General features: G+C 33.9%; 1 protein-coding gene across 2 annotated transcripts in view; it reads right to left on the reverse strand.

The window, feature by feature from the left end:
* The window catches only part of CEP85L (centrosomal protein 85 like), a 146,918-nt gene that overhangs the window by 57,357 nt on the left and 65,644 nt on the right, over positions 1-23,917 (reverse strand). For both annotated transcript variants that reach the window (XM_038526648.1, XM_038526649.1), the window contains exon 4: positions 4,418-4,539. In XM_038526648.1, coding sequence (XP_038382576.1) covers positions 4,418-4,539 — 122 coding nt within the window. The remainder of the gene's footprint in view (positions 1-4,417; positions 4,540-23,917) is intronic.

Here is a 23,917-nt window from a genome sequence, read left to right on the forward strand (position 1 = left end):
TAGAGAAGCAGAAAGTAGAAAATGATGGTCTCCATGGGGTGGAGGGAGGGGAAAACAAGCAGTTCTTACTGACTGGGTACAGAGTTTCAGTCATGCAAATTGCAAAAGTTCTGGAGATCTATTGTAAAAAACTATGCATAAAGCTAAAACTGTCCTGCATACAAGATGTGTTAAAAGGATACATTTCATGTTATGTGATGGTTTTCATCACAATTTAAAAAAATTTAAAAAGGTGAGAGCAGGAGATGCTTCTGGGTACCCAAGTCCCAGTCATCCCTTTTGCCTGGGAAGTGAATTAAACAGATGGTGAGATCCTGACCAGAATGAAGACTGCCACTACAACTCAAGAAAGGAATCAGGTCAAATACCTAGTAAATATGGCCTCTATAAATCAGAAAACAGGTTTAAAAAAATTAAGTCAAAACTGAAAAATCAAGGAGCTGCTACAGCAACTATGTTACTCAAGGAAATACTGGACCCAGCTAGACCTGCAGTGATCCCGTCCCGGATCCAGGGAGCAAATAAGAGTATGTACAAATTCAATCTCTAGCTGAGAAAATACAAAAATGAAAAAGCACGTATCTTTAGAGACAGGTTTAGAGCAGGTTCCTTTTGAGAGGGTTCCTTTCCTTTTCTAATTAAATTTGGTTTCTGGAAAGTTTCTACTGTGAGTTTTAAAATAATTAATAGCTTTTAAAGCTATTATGGATACTACCACCAAATGAATTATGCTCAATGGCCATCTTAAATAATTTATCAGAAATGATTATCAAAGAGACACCCCGCATTCATTACCATATTAAAAAGAGAGAGGGGCTGAAATAAAGGTACAGGTGGCTAAAGGTCTGGAATAGGAAAACAAAGACCAATGAGATTTTATTCTTTTAATTTTCCATGCATTTCCTTTTTCCCAACCTGTTTCAATAGAGGGCACACAAAAGGAAAAACTTAACAACCATGTGGATATTTATCTCCTATTCACTTAAGGGATATTATTCACATTTTCGAACTACTTATAGTACTATAAACAAGGGATAAAACAGTTTTGAAGAAGCTGTCTCCTCACCCTTAGCTTCCAAAATCAGCTTTCACACATGTTGGGACAATAGTAAATATGGCCCTGGGCTTTAATTTTGAAATGTACTTCTAAATACACTGTTAGTATTTTTTAATTTGATGGAAAGAGGATGATTGTATTAATTTTTCTTGAACTAGTCAGAATTTTCAATTTCTCCAAAGGTGGCCCTGCCAAACAAAGCTAAGTGTATTAGCTTGAAAATACTCCCAATGTATATTAAAAGGATTCTTATGCATTTATCTACGAATCTTAAGGTTTTGTAAATAAGGAAGAATCAATAATAGAGAAAGAGCCTTTGTTCTTGATTCCTGGGAAGGAGACTGAATCCTTGCCGTGTGGTGTGGTGTGTTATTCATGAGCCCCTGGAACACGTGCATTTATCCTAATGAAGTAACTCATGGCCCCTTGATAATAGCTTTAAGATGGGGACTGTTCACCAGAAAGCCAACCATTTAACTAGAAGGTTGTGAACCTGAGCCAGTGCAACCTCCATGGTTGAGACACAGAGGAGGCTGGAGACTGAGTTCAATCATGTGGCCAGTGATTTGATCAATCATGTCTACACAATGAAACTCCAATAAAAATTCTGGGAACCAGCTAGATTTGTAGGCAGTTGGTTAGAAGTGTGAGTGGCCTGGGGAAGCCACCTTCAAACTGGTATCTGAAATTACACAGTTTTGTTAGAGGCTATATGCCCTTAAAGCTGTGGAGTCTGATGCTAACTCAGGGCATGTAGGGTCAGAACTGAATTACAGTGCAGTAGGTGGGACTGAAACAGAATACACGTGATTGTTGGAACAACATGAGTTTGAACTGCACAGATTCACTTAAATGCAGATTTTTTTCAATAAATACAGAATACTGTTAAATGTATTTTTCTTCCTTAGGATTTTAATAACATTTTCTTTTCTCTAGATTGTTATAAGAGTACAATATATCATACATAAAACATACAATACATGCACTGATCGACTGTTTATGTTATCAGTAGGGCTCCAGGTCATTAGTATGTTAGTTCTGGGAAATCAATAATTACACATGGATTTTCAACTGTGCAAGAGGTTGAGATCCCTAACCGACACATTGTTCAATAGTCAATTGTGGATTTAGAAATTAATTCTAAAATACTATGTGCCTAGTTATAAACAATCAAAATAACTTAGATAGAAATGAACTATTAAAACTGTATCTAAATGCTCAAATTAGCTGATAAAAATAATCAAATCTCACTTCAATACCAGTGATAGAAAATAACTACTCTTGCATTATGGGGTCCCTCTCAAAGAAAAATGAACAAAATCTCATGTTAACCAATCAAATTTGTAAAGCCAGAGTTTCAATAATTTTAATAACTACAGTGTGTACATCTTAGCTTTGCTTTGAGAAATCTGATCATAAATCTTAGCAGATGAATTAGAAGGACATTATGAATTCAATAAAAAAGCATCCACACTATACCAAAGAACGCATTACTGATTTTAAAAGCTTACTAGTACAATTACAATATGATTTTACTTTCACACACAATTAAATAAATATATATACTGCACATTGCAAGTAATAACAAAATGAGAATTCCCCTCTACACTGCCAGTGTCATTTACTAATCACATTAACTCCCTATGTCATTGCAGAAGGTGTAAGGGTTTCCTCTCTGGATCAGTCTCAAGTGCATTGACTTACTTCTAAATTCTATCTGACCAATCCAACAGCAAAAGCTAACTACAAAGTGCAGACCATTAAACTACCAGTATCAGTAACAGCATAGGTTAACCAGCAACCTTAACCTCTTTGCCATTAAAATGAAGCTTTTTCTCCTGAATGAATGCTGGTGAAGACCTATTATGAGTAATGAAATGTCAAGAAACAGTCTCTTCTGTGAGGGGGTCTGGAGTCTGCTAAGGAGAGACAAGCTCTACAGAAACAACCGTTATTTACAAATCATGTATATGTGGCTACTATTTGCTAATGGCACCCATGCATGAGGCAGTATTAGGGCTTTTACATGCATTCATTCATTAAATCCTCATACTCTAAAACTAGCTATAAGAAGGGCACTGCAGAGGTGAATGAGACTGCATAAAGAACTGCAAAACTGAGAAATCTGAATTATTTTTGGATTATTTCCTTAGTATCCTTCTATAGTATAAAAAGTTGGGAAATATATATTTTCAATAGATTATGTTTGTAATTATATGCATTTCTAACTATCATAGATGAATTGTTTGTGGTATTTCCTGAGTTAGGTCCTGTGATTCTTTTATGGCTTGCTGATTTTTAGGTTAAGGGTCAGCCTAAAATCAAAATGGCTTTTTTACTCTGGCTAACTTGTCTATCAAGTCCTTCTCTTCTGCCTCACCAAGTATCAAGCATTAAGCATATACTGTGCCAGGCTCTGTTCAAGATGCTGGGAACACAGCAGAGAAGAAAAAGTTCAGATGTTTGTACTCTAGTTTATACTCCAGTAGGTTCTGCTTAATACTGGTAAATTTCTAAGTGAAATCTTTTGAAATTTTGACTATTAAATATATTTAGTGGTTTCAACTCGGATTTAATTTTAAGGCTAAAATGTCTACTACTTTAATCTCAAATAAGCACATGAAAATAAGCAGTAACTAGCAGAAAAAAAAAAAAAAAGCCTCCCCAAATGATTTCCCCCATCACCATGGTACACAAGTTGACTCCAAAGTATACATAAATTATGTAGAACATACATCCAGAATAATATAATTAATATTAACAATTATTGCTCAAAATAATCAGGAGACTCTATTAAGTATAAAAACTTGTTTTTCAGAGCTTTAGTACTCAAAAATGCAAAATTTTTGGACCGTCCCCCCAAATTTCTCAAATGCTTATCTGTAAGTCATTTAATTTTAAACATCCCTGATTTTGATAGCTTTTGTGTCTTCAGATTTTTTTTAAATTTTTTTTCTTCTTCAGATCTAACATAACATACATTAGTTAAAATATTAGCACTTTAAAGTAGCTTTCCAATTTGATAGTTTCTAAGTTTAAAACACAAAGATACAGTTTATAGCCTTGATAGCTCATTAGCATTGCAGCTAACTTTCTACATGTATAAAAAAGACTGGAGTTTCCAAATGGGTTACTCTAATGTAAATGGGAGGGTGGTAGAAAACAGAAAGACCAACAGACCAGTCCTCAGTTCTCACAAAGGTTCTTAACTAGGGTAGGCTGAGGGAGGGACAGACATGAGACATCAATATATTTGTAAGATTTGATTTCTTAAACTCTAAGTAATGGATACAAAGGTTGTTTTAGTAATCTACATTTTCTGTATGTCTGAAATATTTAGTACTTAAAAAAAAGACTCACCGATCAATTACAATTTCTTTCTGCCTTAGCAGTCCTTCTTTTATTTTCAGCACTGATTCCCACTTACTGAAATCCTGATAGCCAGAAGGTGAATAACTTTGACGAGACGATCCGGACAAAACCTGCACAAATATATTTACACTATTAGTATACTAAAAGTGTCTAAAGGGAATATTTAAGTATCATCTAATATTTTCCCAATGCTTCTCATTTTAAAAAGAGAATTTTCCCTTTAATTTTTTTAAAAGACTATCTGAAATCACACTTGTGAATACAACATAACTTGAAGAATTTCAAGGAAGTTCTGAAGTAAAAGTACAAGTCTATGAACTGGTGACAACAGAATATTTAATCTGGCTTATTGTAATACTATAAATAAGATATTATTCTCATTATCTTGTGGAAGCTTTCTGGAAATAAGAGATTAACCACTCACTGCCTAAGGAAGAAGGAAATGTACCATAGTTAGACTAGACAAACATCACAGGAAAGGTTTCCACAAGAAAATAAAAATAGTTCCTGTAGTATGCAGGCTTCAAATTGTCATCCATCACATCACATTTACTTATATTAAAATTTCAAAAGCAAAAATATTTTTACAAAATAGTCAACACATTTATACCCAATATGACTTTAACAAAGTATAATCTGGATGGGTGATTACTGGCCTCCAGTGTAAATTACATAATTTAGAAAAAACCTGCTTAGAATTTAAGAAATTTCAAATATTTACAATGAATTCAACACTGATAATAACCAATATGGCAGATTTCTTCAAATTCGTATGACTACAACAAACAAAAAAGAAAACCTTAATATACTAGTAGTCATAGATTGAATTGTGTCTCCTCAAAAAGATATGCTGAAGTCTAACCCCCAGGTACCTCAGAATTTAATCTTCTTTGGGAATAGGGTCTTTATACAGATATAGTCAAGTTAAGATGAAGTCATTGAGGTAGACCCTAATCCAAAATGACTGGTGTCCTATGTAAAGAGGAGATTTGAACACAAATATGTGCAGAGGAAGACTATGTAAAGAAATAAAGAAAGAAAAACATCTGAAGATGAAAGCAGAGATGGTGGTGATGCATCTACACACCGAGCAACACAAAAGATTGCCCCCAAACCACCAGAAACCACCTGAAACAGATTCTTCTTCCTTGCCCTCAGAAGGAACCAACTTAGCCAACATGCTGATTCTGAACTTCTAACTTCCAAAACTGTGAGACAATAAATTTTTGCTGTGTAAGCTACCCAGTTGTATCCTTTGTTATGGCGGCTGCAGGAAACTAATACAATTGGTAAATCAAGTAGGAACATGAATTCCTTGGCAAGCTAAGTAATCCTACAGAACACTCCAAAGCAACTTAGGAAGATTCCAATGTGCAGTGATATTTTTATCCTTTGTTTTCCAAAGATGCTACTGGTAAGACCTACTTCTGAATAAACTACTAATTTTATGACATCAACTAGTCCTGGATTAATCCTCTAAGATGATTTTCAACTAATACAAGGATAGGATGTTTCAGGCAGAAGACAGACAAAACAAGATGAACAGAGTAGGAAAAATAGAAAACAAGAGATAAGAGGGTATATAACTTTACCATAGGGGCAAATAGATTAACACTAAATGACATAGTGTTATAGGGGCAAGTTAGTCAGAAATCCTGTCTCTGAATTTTATTCTTTCCTTTGCCTACATTACAACCCAACCTGATATTCAGCCGTATGCCCTAGCACAGATATGTTAGTTGCTATAGTACAAGAGTGTTTTTACTGTGGTTGATAACTACTGATCCCCAAACCTTCTGAAGCTCCTCTCCACTATCCAACAGAGTTCTTGGCATTAAAAGGGGCTTTCAAGATGCTCCATCCATAAATGGCATCCTTTCTGATTGCTTGGTTCCCTGCACTGCACTAGTCAATCTTCCAAAATTTTCCCATCTCAACACTACCTATCAGCTTATATTTAGTTGGCAGTACAAGGATTTAAACCTCAGCACCCCAACAAAAGAGCATGTGCTCTTAAGTTCCACATTGTTACACCGCTTCTACTATGGCCTAAATAAGGTATTCAGAACATTTCATATCACAAGAGCTGAAAAAATTTTTTGAAAGTAACTACTCTTAGGAACTGAGATAGGATTCAGCACCATAAACAATATTGATGGTATTATGAAAAAGTCTCTACTTACCGCAAGTCCATGCTACTTAATGACTATCAATTTAGTGGATAAGTGACTAGATGAAATTTATTTTGTCAAGTTATAGCTCAAGTAGGAATTCATTAAAATTAGTAAAAGCTAAGCAAAATAAAAGACCATATCAACAATTCCAAAACTCAATATAAGATTTAGAAATTATCAGAATGATTTGGTAAACCATTTGTGCTATAATTTACAACACTAAATATTTCATTTATTTGGTGACTAAAAGTGATTATACAGCTCAATATATACTGAGTTATACATTGATCGATATCCTGATATCAGTTGAAAAATCTTTTAAATACTGGTTTTTGTATATTGTTCTCATACCTAACCAAAAAATTTCTCTGGTACCTTAAGGATCTATAGTTTCCTCTTCCAAAGATCTAAAAAAGGTTCTTCCATTTCTGATTACCACACATCATGTGGTAATGACTAATGCCATAATATATGAAGCTATGTTTTACCTCCTGTATCTTGTGCCTATTTCAGTAAGCCAAGTGCCCACAGCTCAAAAAAGTCAACAACAACAACAACAACAAAAAGTGCCCAGGCAACAGATGATGATCTTATAAAGAAGACATTAACTATTCTACTCTTTATAAGTCATCTGCTAAAGAATTTCCCCAGGGCTGACAACTTTCTAAGGAGAAGCCTTTTCTTATTTTGAAACACTCACTGGCATCAAGAAAAGACAGAGGAAAGAGAAAGAAAAAAATAGGTTTGCAAGAGAAAAGCAAATAACTATAATACCACTTGGTTTATAGCACTTGAATCTTTGGCAGAATGGACTGCTACAGGTACCTGCCAGATACTTCTATGAGTATACATAAAACAAAGTATGAAAATTTATTCTTCTGATTTGTAGCTCCCTTGATCTAAATAAACTCTTTGGGAAACAAAATAAGTCAAAATTGAGCTATGAAACTGAGCAAATAGGAATAAAGAAAATGAAGAAAAGAGAGTCTTCCCCTATAATTAAGATGCAATAATATTTAAAAGGTGCTGAGATAAATATTACAAGTTCCCATTCTAAGAAAAAATTTTTTGCAATCTCATATGGTGACAGATGGTAGCTAGACATAGTGGTGATCATTTCACAGCATATACAAATACTAAGTCATTATGTTATACACCTGAAACTAATATAATGTTAAATGTCAATTATATCTCATTTTTTTAAAAAAAGGTAATATATAAAGAATTACCAAATCAGCAGTATGATAGTCTTCCTTACTAAACTTCAACCCTGAGATACCTGGGTGGCTCAGCAGTTGACGGTCTGCCTTTGGCTCAGGGCGTGATCCTGGGGTCCTGGGATCGAGTCCCACATCGGGCTTCCTACACAGAGCCTGTTTCTCCCTCTGCCTGTGTGCCTCTGCCTACCTCTCTGTGTCTCCATGAATACATACATAAAATCTTAAAAAAAAACAAAACTCCTAATTCATAAAAAGGAGTTTAAAAAGGAGAACAAAATCTGATACACAACCCAATGATGCAGGTGAGCTTACAAGTAATTTTTAAATTGTTTCTATCTGACTATCACTAAAAATGGCAATTACAGAGACATTTCTCATCTAAGGCTTTTATAATAAGCCCATATATTTATGTAATAAATCTATATTAAAGTTATAAAATGCAACTTGAAATAGATTCTTAAAAGATTTTTTTAAATCATATTATAAAGTCTCAAAGAGCAAGGTAGCCACAGTACCTTTATGATTTTGCATACGATATAAACGATGCAATACTTTAACTAAAGATACACAGAAAAGGAACAACTGTGAAAATTTATTTTTGTTATAAGCTATACCAGTTCAGACTTCAGTCTTGGCAAGGTTGAAAGAGAATCTGACAGAAATAGCATAGGATTGTTATCTACCCTGAAAACACATTTTATAAGTTCTAAAACAAAGGGTTGAAGAGTAAGAAGGGAATTAGATTATGTTCAAATTGGTTCTTCACATTTCCATATTAGAGTCTCTCATGGGTTATTCTTTTGTGGGGTTTTTTTCCTTAAAAGAAAGATTTACTTGAGAAAGAAAGAGCATAAGCAGGGGGAGAGGTAGAGGGAGAGAAACAGTTGACTTCCCATTGAGTGGGGGTGGGGATAGAGGGTTGGCTTGCAAGACTCAATCCCAGGACCCCAGAATCACGACCTGAGCTGACAGCAGATGCTTAACTGACAGAGCTACCCAGGTGCCACATTTCAGAGGTTTTTCTTTAAAAACTGCCAATGTAATATGTCAGCACATGTTAAATCCTTCCTCCCCTTTATTTATAAGGTAAGAACTATCTTCTAATTATGTATTTGAGAAGTTGAAGATAAATTATGAAATCTTATTAGTATCAACTATTAGTTTCCACACACTGTACCCAAAACAGCTTTTTTCCCTGACAATGACACAATAGGAACTTTGAGTATACACAAATGCACTTTACAGTTCTGGATAGCACTATCTTAGCTTTAGAACATCAACAAATGTGCAAGAAGAAAGACCAAGTAAAACTGCCTTGAAGCCTTTGCACTGAAAGTTATTGAAAAAAATCAATCCCAAGATAAAAATTAACGTTTTGTTTTATTGTAGATTAGGAGTTAATGTGGTTTGCAGACTCTTGCACAATACTGACTAACACGAACAAAATATAAGCAGGAATAGCAATATCATTCTTGGGTATCATAAAATCATAACCCCAAAAATGGTTAAATTTTTTAAAATCCTTAGATGAATTATATACAAATTTAAAAATGAGAAAGTTTTATATTGGTAAAAAGCAAATTCACCAAGATGATAAAATAGTCACAGTAAACCTCATATGAAGAAAAACTATTAAAAATAAATGGAGGAGGGCACCTAGCTGGCTCAGTCGCAGGAATATGTGACGTGATCTTGGGGTCATAAGTTTCAGCTCCACACTGAATATAGAGATTACTAAATAAACCAAATGTTTTTAAAAATGAACAAATGAATCCACAATCACAATGACGATCTTATACTATGTCTTCTGAAATAGAAAAATTAAGTAGAAGAGGGGTTGGCAAATCCAGTTCACCACCTTTTTGTATGCAAACCAGAAATAGGTTTTATAATTTTAAATGGCTGAAAATCAAAAGAAAAATATTTTATGATACAGGAAAATTACACAGAATTTAACAATCAGGGTCCATAACTAAAATTTTACTGAAACATAGCCATATTCATTCTCTTACATACAATCTATGGCTGCTTTCTCAACATCAAAGTTGAGTAGCTACAAAAGAGACTATCTCTTCCTCTCATATATGTATGTATATACTTATGTATATGTGTAGTATCTATATGAGACTATATATATTTAAAACTAGTTATGCAGAGAACACTTTAAACTGTATTGTGATTTATACAGCATATCAATAAATCTAAATCTTCATATGAAATGGACAACTTTCTAAGAAAATATCAATTACCAAAAATGAGTCTACTACTTATTAAATAAAGTACTAATTTTACAGGTAGTTTCCACCTAAATATTAAGAAAAAACAGTGAAAGAAAAATTTTTGAGAAAGGTACAAAACAAGGCTCAAATAATAAATCATGTTATAAATCAAAAAGATTTAATACAATACACTTTGCAGCAAACAGAAATTCACATTAAAACAGCATCACTATTTTAAAAACACTTTTCTAAATAATACATAGATAGCTTGACTGAATGAAATTGAAAACATATGAGAATTTGTGAGATGCAGCTAACACAGGACCAAGAGAAGAATTTAGAATACCAGTTAAACTAGAAAAGAGGAAAGGTCTTTCAAATCAATACCATCTTTTAGAAACTACAAAATACACCCCCCAAAGCAAGCAGATAGAAGAATATAAGTGTAAGAACAGAAATTCACTAAGTTTAAAAGAGAAAAACAAATAGGGCAAAACCAATAGATGAAAAAGCTAATTCTTTCTGAAGATCAATAAAATTGACAAAGCTCCAGCTAGACTGAAAAAGGAAAAAGGGGGAAGACACAACAGAAATCACCAGCATCAGGAATGAAATGGAGGCTATCACTACAGAGCCGGTACATATGAAAAGAACAAGAAGGGAGTTATTAGGAGCAACTCTACACATACACATTTAACAACACAGTGAAACGTGTATTATCTCAAAAGGTACAACTATCAAAATTCATCCAACATGAATTAGATCATTCAACTAGCCCTGTAACTGAAGAGTAACTGAATGTATAATTAAGAAAAAAAAAAAAAAGACTCCTGAAAAATCTCTAGGCAAATAGTTTCATTGTAGAATTCCATGAAACATTTAAAGAATTAACACCAATCTTCACAAACTCAAAAAAGGGAACATTTCCCAACTCATCTTATGAGGTCATCAATATTACTCCAATATCAAAGCCAGATAAAAAAGTAGTTAAAAGAAAACTACAGCTCATCATCTCTTGTAATCACAATATAAAAGCTCTTAACAGGGATCCCTGGGTGGCGCAGCGGTTTGGCGCCTGCCTTTGGCCCAGGGCGTGATCCCGGAGACCCGGGATCGGGAATCCCACATCGGGCTCCCGGGTGCATGGAGCCTGCTTCTCCCTCTCTCTGCCTGTGTCTCTGCCTCTCTCTCTGTAACTATCATAAATAAATACAAAAAAAAAGCTTTTAACAAAATCAATTAAAATACACAGAGATATAGACAGATAATATGGCTTAGGTTTATCCCAGGAATGCAACTTACCACATTAGTAGACTAATTTTAAAAATGTACTAGAATAAGTAATTGTAGCAAGGCTGAACAACTCAAGGTCAACATAAAAATAATCGTAATTCTATATGCTAACATATAACTGCAAATTTAAATTTTCCAATATAATTTATATCCATAAAACATGAAATAGATAAAAGTTTAACAATATATATTCAAGATCTGTACACTTAAGACTATAAAATATCACTAAGGAATTGCCAAAAAAAATCTTTTAAGGGAGAGATGTATTTCAGTATTAATATACCAATTGCCCCTACACTGATTTATAGATTAAACACAATCCCAATTAAAATCCCAGCAGGTGTTTTTAGAAGTTGACAAACTGATTCCAAAACTTCTGTAGAAATGTAAAGAACTAAAAAAAAAAGAAGAAATGTAAAGAACTTACAATACTCAATTTCAAGACTTATTATATAAAGCTACAGTATTCATGAGAGTGATAAACCAATGGAACAGAATAAAGATCCACAAATAGATCTAACCTTATTGGTCAATTTGCTTTTCTTTTAATTAAACTTTTTGAGATAGTTATAGATTCACATGCAGTTATAAAAAATAATGCAATGAGATCCCATGTATACTTTACCCACCATCCCTAATGGTAATGTCTTGCAAAACTGTAGTATTGACATAGAGTGAAAATGTAAGAATTCTTCTCATTGGCCTTTCTTCCCCCAGATTATAGAAATATAACTAATATATAACATTGTACAGATTTAAGATACAACTGCTGACTTGATAAATATGCTGTAAAATGATTACATTACAGTTAGCCAACACCTTCACCACCTAAAATGATTACCATGTTTATTCTCCTATGGGGAAAACATTTAAGATCTACTCTTCCAGCAAGTTTCAAGTACATAATATAGTATTATTAACTATCATCACCACGCTGTATATCAGATTTCCAGAATTTATTCATCTTACAACTGGAAGTCTGTACTCTTTGGCCAACATCTCCTCACTTCCCCACCACTTGGTCTCTGATAACATCCATTCTAGTCTGTTTCAATGAGTTTGGCTTTTTTAGGTTACACATATAAGGAACATCACGCAGTATTTGTCTTTCTCATCTGACTTATTTCACTTGCTCAACTGGTTTTCAAAAACAGGGCAAAGCTAAATAAATGAGGAACTGAATTTGGTATTTAACCAACAGAAGTAAAACCATTTTTCTACAAAGACCTGTAGACAAATGTGTATTAATAATCATCACAAACTAGAAACTGTATCAATCCATTAATTGATAAATGGATGCAAAAACTGTTCTACATCCCAAAAATGCAATATGACTCAGCACAGAAACAACTGATAACATTTTTTGATAATGTGCAAGATCAATGAATTTCAAAAGCATTACGCTAAGTGAAAGAAGCCATACTTAAAAGGTTATACACTGGCTGATTTTATTTATATGACATCTGGAAATAGCAACACTATATAGGAATCAGATCAGTGGTTGTCAGGGCTGGGATTGGGTGCTGACTACAAAAGGGGAAAAGGTAACTTTCTAGGGTGAGAGAAATGTACAACATGATTATGGGATGCATGACTATATACGTTTTTCAAAACACAAACTATATATTTTTAAAGGTTCAGCTTTACTGTATATTAGTTATGCCTCATATTTAAAAAAGGTGTATTTTGTTCATTAAAGATCTCAATAAAGATGACTTTTCTAAAAATGGTTACAGGTAAATAATTATATATATCCTATTCTGCAATACTAGTAGTAAAAAGAATTTATCATAAATTTGAGGCGACCCATATGTGTCAACAAAGAAATGAATATTTCAGTGTAGTATAGGTATAGAACATAATGCTACGCAGCGATAAAAAAGATACTCAACAACACGGATGAGATTCAGAGACATTATGTAAGGCCAAAGAATCCAAAGAGCCATACCTAATACTTATTCAATGATAATAAAAGTAAGACCAGTGAAAATGGGTGGGGTGTTGCTATACAAAGAGGCTCATGTTAAATTCATTTGGCAAACTTTTTGTATCTTGACCTGAGTGGTGTGTACAAGGACAAATACATTATTTAACTAGAATGGAGCTATTATTACACAGAAGACTAAAATATAGTATATGTATTAATACAGTTATATACTATACTGTATATATGTTAGACTTCAACTAAAACAAATATATACATAATAACCACAGAGATTATATACACTTTATTTTTCTCTCTTCCTTAAAAGTAGGGCTAAGGGAAAATGAATGCTTTGTTTGCTAGGGGAGAATACTTAAATACTCAAAAGTGTACTGAAGAGGATATAATGTACTATATCCTGGGGATAATTTTGTATCTCTTCATCACTGTGGTGCTATCTTAGATCTGCAAATAATCAAGAGATAAAAGATCAGATGAAGTAAATGGTGTACATCAAGAATGCAAGAACAAAACTGATAATGAAGGGTAGCAGAATACGCCACCCCAAAATATGGCTGTAGGAATTCTGGACATGTCACCCCAAAATATGCCACTCAGACACATTATTTTGAGCCACAGGCACTTGAAAAACAGCAAATGTTGGGAGAAGCTTTCTCTGAACTCCCATTTATCTGCCTAAAGGCAGATCTTCCAAAAGGACCTCAACTGTCCTAAATCTCCTCTCTGGAAATTTCATCAACAAGGGAGGACTGTTTCTCACCACAGAAAAGGAGACTTGTAACCAATGCTGCACTCAAACTTTCTCACAGACTACCTATCGTATTTCCCATCTATTCTTCTAAGGGCCCATGAATCCTTCCTAAAAATCATTCACTCTCCCCTTAGAGGCCTATATCCATCCTACCCCAACTTCCCTCATTAATATGGCATTTAATCCTGAATTCTCAATCTGCCTCTTAATGAGTTCTTCATTTTCCCCTGTGTATCTTCCATGTGTACATGAGGTACATATGTTAATAAACTTCTGTTTTTGTCTTATTCATTTGTCTTTTACTATTATAACTGTCTCATGTCAGCCAAGAACTCAGGAAGGTAAAGGAAAAACTATTTTTCCTCCTCCACATCCACCTACAAGCTGATTCTTAAGAGTTGTTAATACTCTAAAACACAGAAGGCTTCTCTTAAGAAAGAGGACAACCCCACTCCCTAATATGAAAAAAGGAGATTTTATATAGGCCATTATAAGCACATTTAGCTTATTAGCAATACATTTTTTTAATTAATTAATTTATTTATTTATGATAGAGAGAGAGAGAGAGAGAGAGAGAGAGAGAGAGAGAGGCAGAGACATAGGCAGAGGGAAAAGCAGGCTCCATGCACCAGGAGCCCGACGTGGGATTCGATCCCGGGTCTCCAGGATCGTGCCCTGGGCCAAAGGCAGGCGCCAAACCGCTGCGCCACCCAGGGATCCCTAGCAATACATTGTTTAACACATTTTTATCCCGAGTAGTTAGGAAACAATTAAGAATTTCTAGTCTATAAATCATAACTGGTCATGAGAGGCATTCCATTTTGTGGCAGATATGTATAGATAGTTAAAATACACATTTTTACCTTCTAGAAAACATAGGTACTATTTTGATAGAAGCTGAATAAGAGGGACACCTGGGTGGCTCAGTGGTTGAGCATCTGCCTTGGCTCAGGGCATGATCCCCAAGTCCTAGGATCAAGTCCCACATCGGGCTTCCTGCATGGAACCTGCTTCTCTCCCTCTGCCTGTGTCTCTGCCTCTCTCTCTCTCTCTCTCTGTGTGTGTGTGTGTGTCTCTCATGAATAAATAAATAAAATCTTTAAAAAAAAAAAAAGGAAGCTGAATAAGACACACTGAAGAGGTCTTTGAATATTTCTAGGAAAAAAGTATCAAATTCACATATAAATAAAATAGAAAATTGTTGAGATACTGTATTTCAAGTAGTAAGTCGTGTTTCTATGTGACTCTAGCCAATATAAGTAATCAAGGAGACACTGGTACCTTAATATATAATTTATATTTATAGCTTATGAATAAGAATAAAACTCTAACTAGACATGAACACGAAATCTAAAAGATAATTATAAAGGCTTATAACTGTGTGAGCTAATTTGAAAGGATGTCACTAAAAGAACAAACATTTGAAAATCTGTGCAGGTGATAAAGGCCAACTTTTTACAAGTAAACATTTTCCAGACATATTTGGGATTACAAAGTATTTTATATTCAAATTACCAAATTCAAGGAGAGAAGGGAATTACTCATTTACATGTTTTCCTTACAAAATACATGAGATACATTGTTGCAATGGTGGTTTACAGAAGAAAACAGTAGTTTACAGCCAAAGAAGAATCATTACTCTTCTGCATCTAGACCCCAACCATCCAGATTTATAGATCCACAACACACATACAGGTATCTTTTATTGTAAACAGCCAATTCCACTCTCATAATTGAAAGGATATAGCAGGCATCCACAATACCAAATACAAGCTACTTAGATGAGACCCAGATGCTGTGAAAAGCTGCCAAAATATGTCACTTAATGGTCAAACATGCTTCTAAAATAAGCTTACTATATTGTAGCTCAAAATAGTTCAAAATTCTTTGGCCTCAGCCTGGACAAATACTGTTAAATTTAGATAATCTAGTGCTACCACACTTAACTGCAATATAGCCCCTGCAATTCTTCAAGCTCGTTATCTCTCCTTCATTTGCCTTTGTTCCTTAGCTTGTTCATCACTCACAACATGTCACATAACACAGCAAATCTTCCTCAGTCTCCTGGAATAGTCTATCTGAAGCAATAGTTTGCAAGTGTTTTTTAGTAAAAGAATCATGACACTTGACCCAAAAGTAAATTCACAAAGGTCAGTAATGAAGATGGAAAAAAAAAAAAAAAACTATAAATCATACAGAATTCAAAGAACTTTTAATTCACCAACAATAGGAAAAACATGGATTACATGATTATACTAAAAGAACTGTGTTTTCAAATAAAACCAGTATCTTGAAAAAAAACAGTATCTTACCTACTATATTATTACTAAAAAAAGTGCATTTATTAAAAAATCTGTATCTTAAGCCCATGTAATTATTTAGTGTATTACCATAAACTTTCTCTAACAAAATTCAAACCAAAAGAGCATATTTTAAAAAATTCCATCCCTAACCTCTTCCCAGTGAGCAACTATAAACTAAAGTCTGCATCTTGACTTTTGAAATTAAAATTATAGAAGGAACTGTGTTTTAATGATTTCATTATTTCTTCCATTTGTCCGTTACTAATTTTACAGTGCTAGCTATCTTTGCCATCCTAATCTGCCATACTGAAATAATAATGCAAATATATCGAATTACTTCAGAGGTAAAAACTCTGAAAAAAATATAAAAAGAAATTGATAACAGTATTTTTGCACATGCAAACTTCTGTATTTTCTATCTTAAAAATACATGCGCGTGAAAATGAAGAGAATCCTAAAAATATAACTTATACCCACCTTGCTAAACAACTAAATTACTATTAAATCAACTCTTTTCTTTTGGAAAAAGGGAGCTTTTTCCTCTCAAAAATCTGCTGTGGATGCACAAAGTGCAATCTTTGTTACTATTACCATGTTTCTTAAAAATGCCAATAAAGGAATGATTCGTGTACAAAACATGATCTCATTTCAGTCATAATGCAAAAGTGAAGGGGGAAAATGGTATATTCAAGACTGAGGAGTAAATCATTTTCCTTAAGTAAGTCAATTAGAAGATTTAAAAAAAATGAAGCTTAAGTCTTCAAATTCGATCATTAATTTTTATTTATAAAATATAGCTTTATCCAAACCCTTTGTCATTATAATATACTTTTAAAATATTTTAGATGAGATATACTAACAGAAGAATTTAATAAATTTAGACCTGACAACTTCTATTGGTAGCCAAACTGGAAAAAAAACAGGGGTATAACTGACAATTCATAAGAGGAATATTGTATGAAATGGAAATGAATAGAAGTCTACCAAAACGAAATATTTAATATAATGTGGATTTATCTGGGATCTTGCCCAAGGTCACAGATAACAAATGTACCACCACACTATAGAACCAGACCCTACTTAGAGCTACAGCATAAGTACTAACATATATCATTTATTTTTTTAACTTTTATTTATGCATGAGAGACACAGAGAGAGAGAGAGAGAGAGAGAGAGAGAGAGAGAGAGGGGCAGAGACACAGGCAGAGGGAAGAAGCAGGCTCTATACAGGGAGCCTGATGTGGGACTCAATCCCGGGTCTCCAGGATCATGCCCTGGGCTGAAGGCAGGCGCCAAACCGCTGAGCCACCCAGGGATCCCCATATTTCATTTATTTTTAAAAGCAGATTACCAAAATATGTTTTATTCAAGTTCTATATCATATTTTACTATCAAGAGATAAAAGAAAAATATAATAATAATAAATGTGCTTTAGGACCAAAGCACTGTCTACATTATATTATTTTAAAATTCAGGAAAAGCTTTTTCTAGAAAGACAAAAGAAACTATTGATGATGGTTAACTTGTGGGGAGAGAGGAAGCAGACTTTTACTTTATATCAGTTGGATTATTTGACCGTATACAACTTTTTCTTTTCTAACAGTGCAGCTATGGGCCATTAAATGTTTTCTTTTTCAATATGTTAAAAATACTATTAAAAAAAGATTTACAGACATAACAATGGAAAATCTCAGGGCAAATAGTTGAGAAGAGATAGAGTATAAAACATAAGTCAATTGCTATTCATTTCAAACATTCCTTTATATAATTCTCTAAAAAGTATTAGAATCAGAAATGTTAGAAAATTTTTTTAATCCCTAAAGTCTAGTTCAACACCTGGCCCACAGGGCACAACCAGTCAAAAGAATATGAATAAAATACAGCCCCTCAAGTATGTTTCTAAGCCTTCAAAAAAAAATTCTAAATATTTCCAACAGCACAAAAGATACCATAATTAGAGTATCATCATGATAGTACTTATGACAGTTATTCTTTTCCCAGTTTAGTCTGTATCATAAGCCAGGCCTTATTATTTTTTTTTTATAACCCCTGGTACTCAGTACAAAAACTTGACAATCTTTGCTAAATTTACAATTACAAAAAGCTATCATCTCCCAAATTATCATTATTTAAAATTATCCTTTTTAGAGCAATGACACACATAACAGAAAAATACAGACACTTTAAAGATCAGTGCACAAACCTACATTTGAATAAAAATCATACTTTCCTGCCCTTGGGGTCTAGCCTTATATCTTTCAGACCCAGCAAATCTCTGAGTAATCCATATAACAAATTTAACTTTAGTTTGGTTTTTAGAGATATATATATTTTTTCAAGCTATATTTAAAAACGTCAATATACTAATGCTGGAGTCAATAATCAATTCTTCAAATATCCATGATCCCAACTACACAATAAACTATAAAAATGTATGTATTAGCAAGAAAGGCTAATGAATAACTATGCCAAAATTATCTTCTTGATACCAATACTACGGCTGGTCCTGAAAACCACTTACCATGCTTGATCAATTAAGCTAAAGGGCAAATGAAAACAGCAGATGAGAAGATGTTCACATCCTTTTGTTTTGTTATATAAGCTTTTAATTTGGAGATGGTTTAAAGAGGAAGTATGGACTTATTACCGAGATGCATCAGAAACAGTGCACAACTCTAAGTACATTAAATTGAAGATAAAAAGTTATAATGCCTACATATTATGAAGTTGGGCTTATTAATCTTTTCCACTGGGACACTTTACATCTCTCGCTTTATAAGGTAAATGTGAATTTCACATATCAAAATCCCTTTTACATAACCTTTTCAAGAATGCATCTGTACTGAAAAATCAAGGATCAGTTGAATTTGTATTCTAACAACTTCAAGAAAGCTAAGTGTATAACTGAAGAAGAGAAGCAACTATATTTTAGAGGTTCTCACCTGAGGTAATCAAAGACTTGTCTTAAATGTTGACATTATCAATGTCTTTCTATGAAAGTTCAGACCTAAATTAGGGTAAGGCTCTCTCTCCCATCCTCTGTGTGCAGAGGAGCACACAGTTGAAGAGACCACCTGATCTAAACTATAAGCGTTACTCCTTCAGTTGCTAGAGTGGCCATTCATATCACTCTGAATGTTTAACCAGTTTCAGGATCTAACCCTCACCGCAAAATTCCTGTTCTTAGGTCATTTTCTCAAAGAAGGTCATCTAATTTAAAGGAATTTCTACCAACTAACTACCTAACTTTCAAAAATTAGTTAATTTAATTTCACACAAATCAAATTCATTTAAGAGGTTGATCATCCTTGAATAAATTAAGTTATAACAAGTTTACAGAGCCAAGAGATTGAAAAAGACAAAGAAAGATTTCATATTTATTTATACAAACATTCATCACAGTGTTTTAGTGGTTTTTAATGGCAAAAATTGTAAGTCACTTAATAACCAAAAAGAGGGAGCACCTGGGTGGCTCAGCAGTTGAGTGTGTGCCTTTGGCCCAGGTCGTGATCCTGAAGTCCTGGGACGGAGTCGCGCATCAGGCTCCCCACAGAGAACCTGCTTCTCCCTCTGCCTATGTCCCTGCCTCTCTCTGTGTGTCTCATGAATAAATAAATAAAATCTTAAAAAAAAAAAATAACCAAAAAGAGCAGTTCAATAAACTATGGCACATTTATATGGCAAAATAATAAGGTCATTAAATTTTATAATATGTATTTTAATATATAATCATATCAAAAATGCCCAAACATATTAATAAGTAAAAATTAATCTTCAATGAACAGGTATTGATTTCTCATTTTAAAATTTTTTTACAATAAAAGATACATAAAGACAAGAATTTCTTTTAGCCATATCATTTACCCAGTACAGTGTCTGGCAACCAGTAAACCTGTAGTTTGACTAAAGGAATGAATTAGGAACCAAGATGTGAAGTTTACATGTCTAATTATTCTAACAGAGTTAGTAAGACAAAAGGCTCTTAAAAACATTTTTGAAGCTAGCTTGGTGTAATCATAGAACATTTGAGCTTTGAAGATACATTAACTCAATTTGCCTCCATTTTATCTGAGAAAACTAGAGTACAGATAGATTCATTTTCTGAAAATCATTAAGGAAGGTAGTAAGAAGAAGACAAGAATGGCAATTCAAATTCCACAGCTCTTCATTATGCCATGACCAACACACAGCTACTCCACAAATCAGTGTATTACACACATATGTCAAAGTGTGAACAAGTTAAAAAAAATCAAGTGCAAGTATGGGGTGCCTGGGTGGCTAGGTCAGCTAAGCGTCTGCCTTCAGCTCAGGTCACAATCCCAGGGTCCTGGATAGGGTCCTGCGTGGGGCTGGCTCCCTGCTCTGTGGGGAGTTCTGCTTCTCCCTCTGCCCCTCTCCCCACTCATTTTCTGTTTCTAATATATAAAATACTAAAAAAAAAAAAAATCAAGTGCAAGTAAAATCTCCAATTTTCAGAAGCAAATATTAGAGAAAAGAAATCAGTTCCTGTTAAACCTTAGAGGATCTTTATTCTCACTTCTACCTTCCATCGACTTATCCTTTTAGGAGCTTACTTGTAATAATGGTAAAATAATACTCTAAATATCCATTAAATTTAATTTCTAAAGGCTAAGGAGTATAGAAAAAAGGCCTCTATTCGTGATGTTTATGCAAAGAAAACAAATATACCTACAAAATATATAAAGTCCCCTTCCAACTCTAGGTTTGTCTGACTTTGAATTATAAGAGATATTTATTACTTATGCAATTTAAAATTAGAAACTAATAAAACAGGCTCCTCCCTACTCATTTTGAACAAATGAAGGCTTTTGAGAAAAACAAGGAAGTAAAAAATAGGTTCCAGAAAGAAGAACTAACACATAAAATGGCAGAGTTGTCAAATCCATTATGGTAGGAACAGATGACAATGACAGATCAGAAAAGACCTTTGTATGAAATGCTGTAAAGTCTGGGCTTTTAACCTTGAGGGAGATGATGGTATAAAGAACAGTTCGAAACATGTAAGTGACACTCAATTTTGCACTTGACAAAGCAACTTGGATAACAGGGTAAAGGTTGAAAAGGAGAGGATAAAGACAGATGGAAGAAAGACTGATTACTAGGCTTCTTAAAAGTTCAGAAGCAAGCTGATGAAGCCATGGATAAAAGATTTATATTTGATAATCTACATCTGATTTTTTTAAATGAATGTGGCATCTAGTAGAAGACAGAAAATAGAATGGGTCTCAAATTTCCATTCTGGATGACAAAATAAATGATGATGCCACCATAAAGACTGGAAAAGCAAGGGGCTCAGGTACTAGGGTGCCAAGCACAAAGATAATGTGTTTTATGGCAGGGGGAGCAAATCATAGAACTGAATTAGAATCTTAACAACAATGGAATAACTTCATGGTTTACAGAGCTCTGACACAGTGTCTAGAGACCTGGGGGTTGTTTTTGTTAAATTTGTATTCTGGTGTTAAGTGTATGTGTGTATACCCGTTTCTTATTTTAGCTCTGGTTCGGTCAACTTCCTTTGTAAAAATATGCAGTTCTCTTAAAAATCATATCGTTTTTTATTATATGTGTTAATTTCATTCTTATTCCTGAATTTCCTTGTCCACCTGACATTATCTTGCACTAGTGGTTTAACTTCCAAATATTCAACATTTCATTTGCATAATTACTTGTGTAGTGATAGTGTTCTTTGAAACCACAGACCACACTGTAACACTTCTTCCTACCACTCAGAATGTGTTTCATAAATTTTCCAAAAATTGTGCAAACCTATGTGAGCCCTTAAACTAACTGGCCTCACGAACTGGGAAATTTAAAAAAGAAAGAGAAACTGTTAAGAGTGCATTTAGGAAAAAATGAAATGTTTGAGCCCCTAAGTATCTGGCAAGTCAATTCTAAAAGTGAATCTACCTCCCCAAGAAGCCCCTAAGGTTTGCAGGCTACTTCGAAACTGTTCTTCCCTCCACCCTTGCTCTTTCTACTGCCTTAGGCATTTCCCTATCCTTTCAGTCTAGGATTACTATTCTCATTCTCACTTCCTGTTCTTAGATGTTTTTTCAATTAATACTTCTGTAGGTAGCTTTAAAATTTAAGGCAGTAACTCCCAAACTTTTAATAGAAAATACCCTCAACAATTAGGTAAAATATTTCTCATGGCTGTCCTAGCGGTTCTAATAACCTTAAAAAGCTCCCTATCTTTGAAATATGGTATGTATCACAAAAGCTTATTGAGAGTGTGCATCTTACTGTATTATTTTTGTACTGCATTATATTTTGCTTTAATTTTGTCATTACTTAAACTAATTTTTTGTTAAAAGTTTCCAGAAACTAGTCTACATTGTGCCTGTAACACACTACCCTACAAGTTGGAACTTAAAAACTTTGTGCAAAAGGTGACATACATCATGATTTCTTTTACATAAAGGTAACTAAAATAAAAAATACTTTTAAGGAACACATTAAAAATGCCCCAAAAAAACTATATAAAAGCAAATGCAAGGAAATGAACTGAGGATTCAGAATAATTTGCTTGGGTAGGGTAAAAAATGGGAATATTTTTACCATGGCAGGACCATGTGTTTAGATATAAATTATTACTAACACCCTGCCTTTTGTTTTAGGTAGTAATCTTAAAGGTGTTTATAACTAAAAGTATAAAAATAACTACTATTAGAAAAAAAAATCTAAGTAACTACATATATAAAAGCAGGCCATAAAATATTCAGAGTATATAAAGTACCAGAGATTGTTATAAATCCACTTAGGAGAGAAAAATTTTTTTTTAATTTTTAAAAGGCTCAATTTGGGAAGCATGAGTTATCATGTGACCTTCCTTGGCTCCTACCCACCAAATATATTTTCAATAATTTTACTTATTTTGATATTGATTTAAGATTTTATTTATTTGAGTGAGAGTGAGAGAGCACAAGTAGGGGAAGTGGCAGGCAGAGGGAGAAGCAAGCTCCCCACTGAGCAGGAAATTGATGCAGGTTCCATCCAAAGACCCTGGGATCATGACCTGAGCTGAACACAGAAGCTTAACCTACTGAGCCACCCAGGTGCCCCATTTTCAACAATTTTAAAGAGTAAGAAGAAAAACTATTTTCTGCTATTCTACTCTTACCCCAATGATCCCAATTATTCACAACCTTCTCCTTCCACCTCCACTCCCCAGTGAGCTTTGAAATTGAGAAGGATTTTTTTCAATTTTCCTTAATGTATTCACTACCACCTTGCAATCTTCCGTGGTTCCCTTTTTATTCCTTTATTCAATCAGCATTTAAGAGTTACAATGAGCCGGTTCTATACTAGGTAATAGTACCATAGAAAGTAAATAGTGGTATAAATATGAGTTATTGGATCAGCTCTCAAAGAGCCTGCAGCCTAGTCTAAGCAGATTATCACTAACAAACACAATAAAAAGAGACAAATAATAGAGGAACATGCAAAATTGGCACAAAGCAGGGAGGGCCGCACAGATGTAAATTGAAACAGCACTTTGCTGGGAATAAAAGTTGGTAAGGAGGAGGCAGGCTTAAAATAGAACAAAAGCCTGTTCAGAA

The sequence above is a fragment of the Canis lupus genome, chromosome 1 (genome assembly GCF_011100685.1).
Source record: "Canis lupus familiaris isolate Mischka breed German Shepherd chromosome 1, alternate assembly UU_Cfam_GSD_1.0, whole genome shotgun sequence".
NCBI lineage: Eukaryota > Metazoa > Chordata > Mammalia > Carnivora > Canidae > Canis > Canis lupus.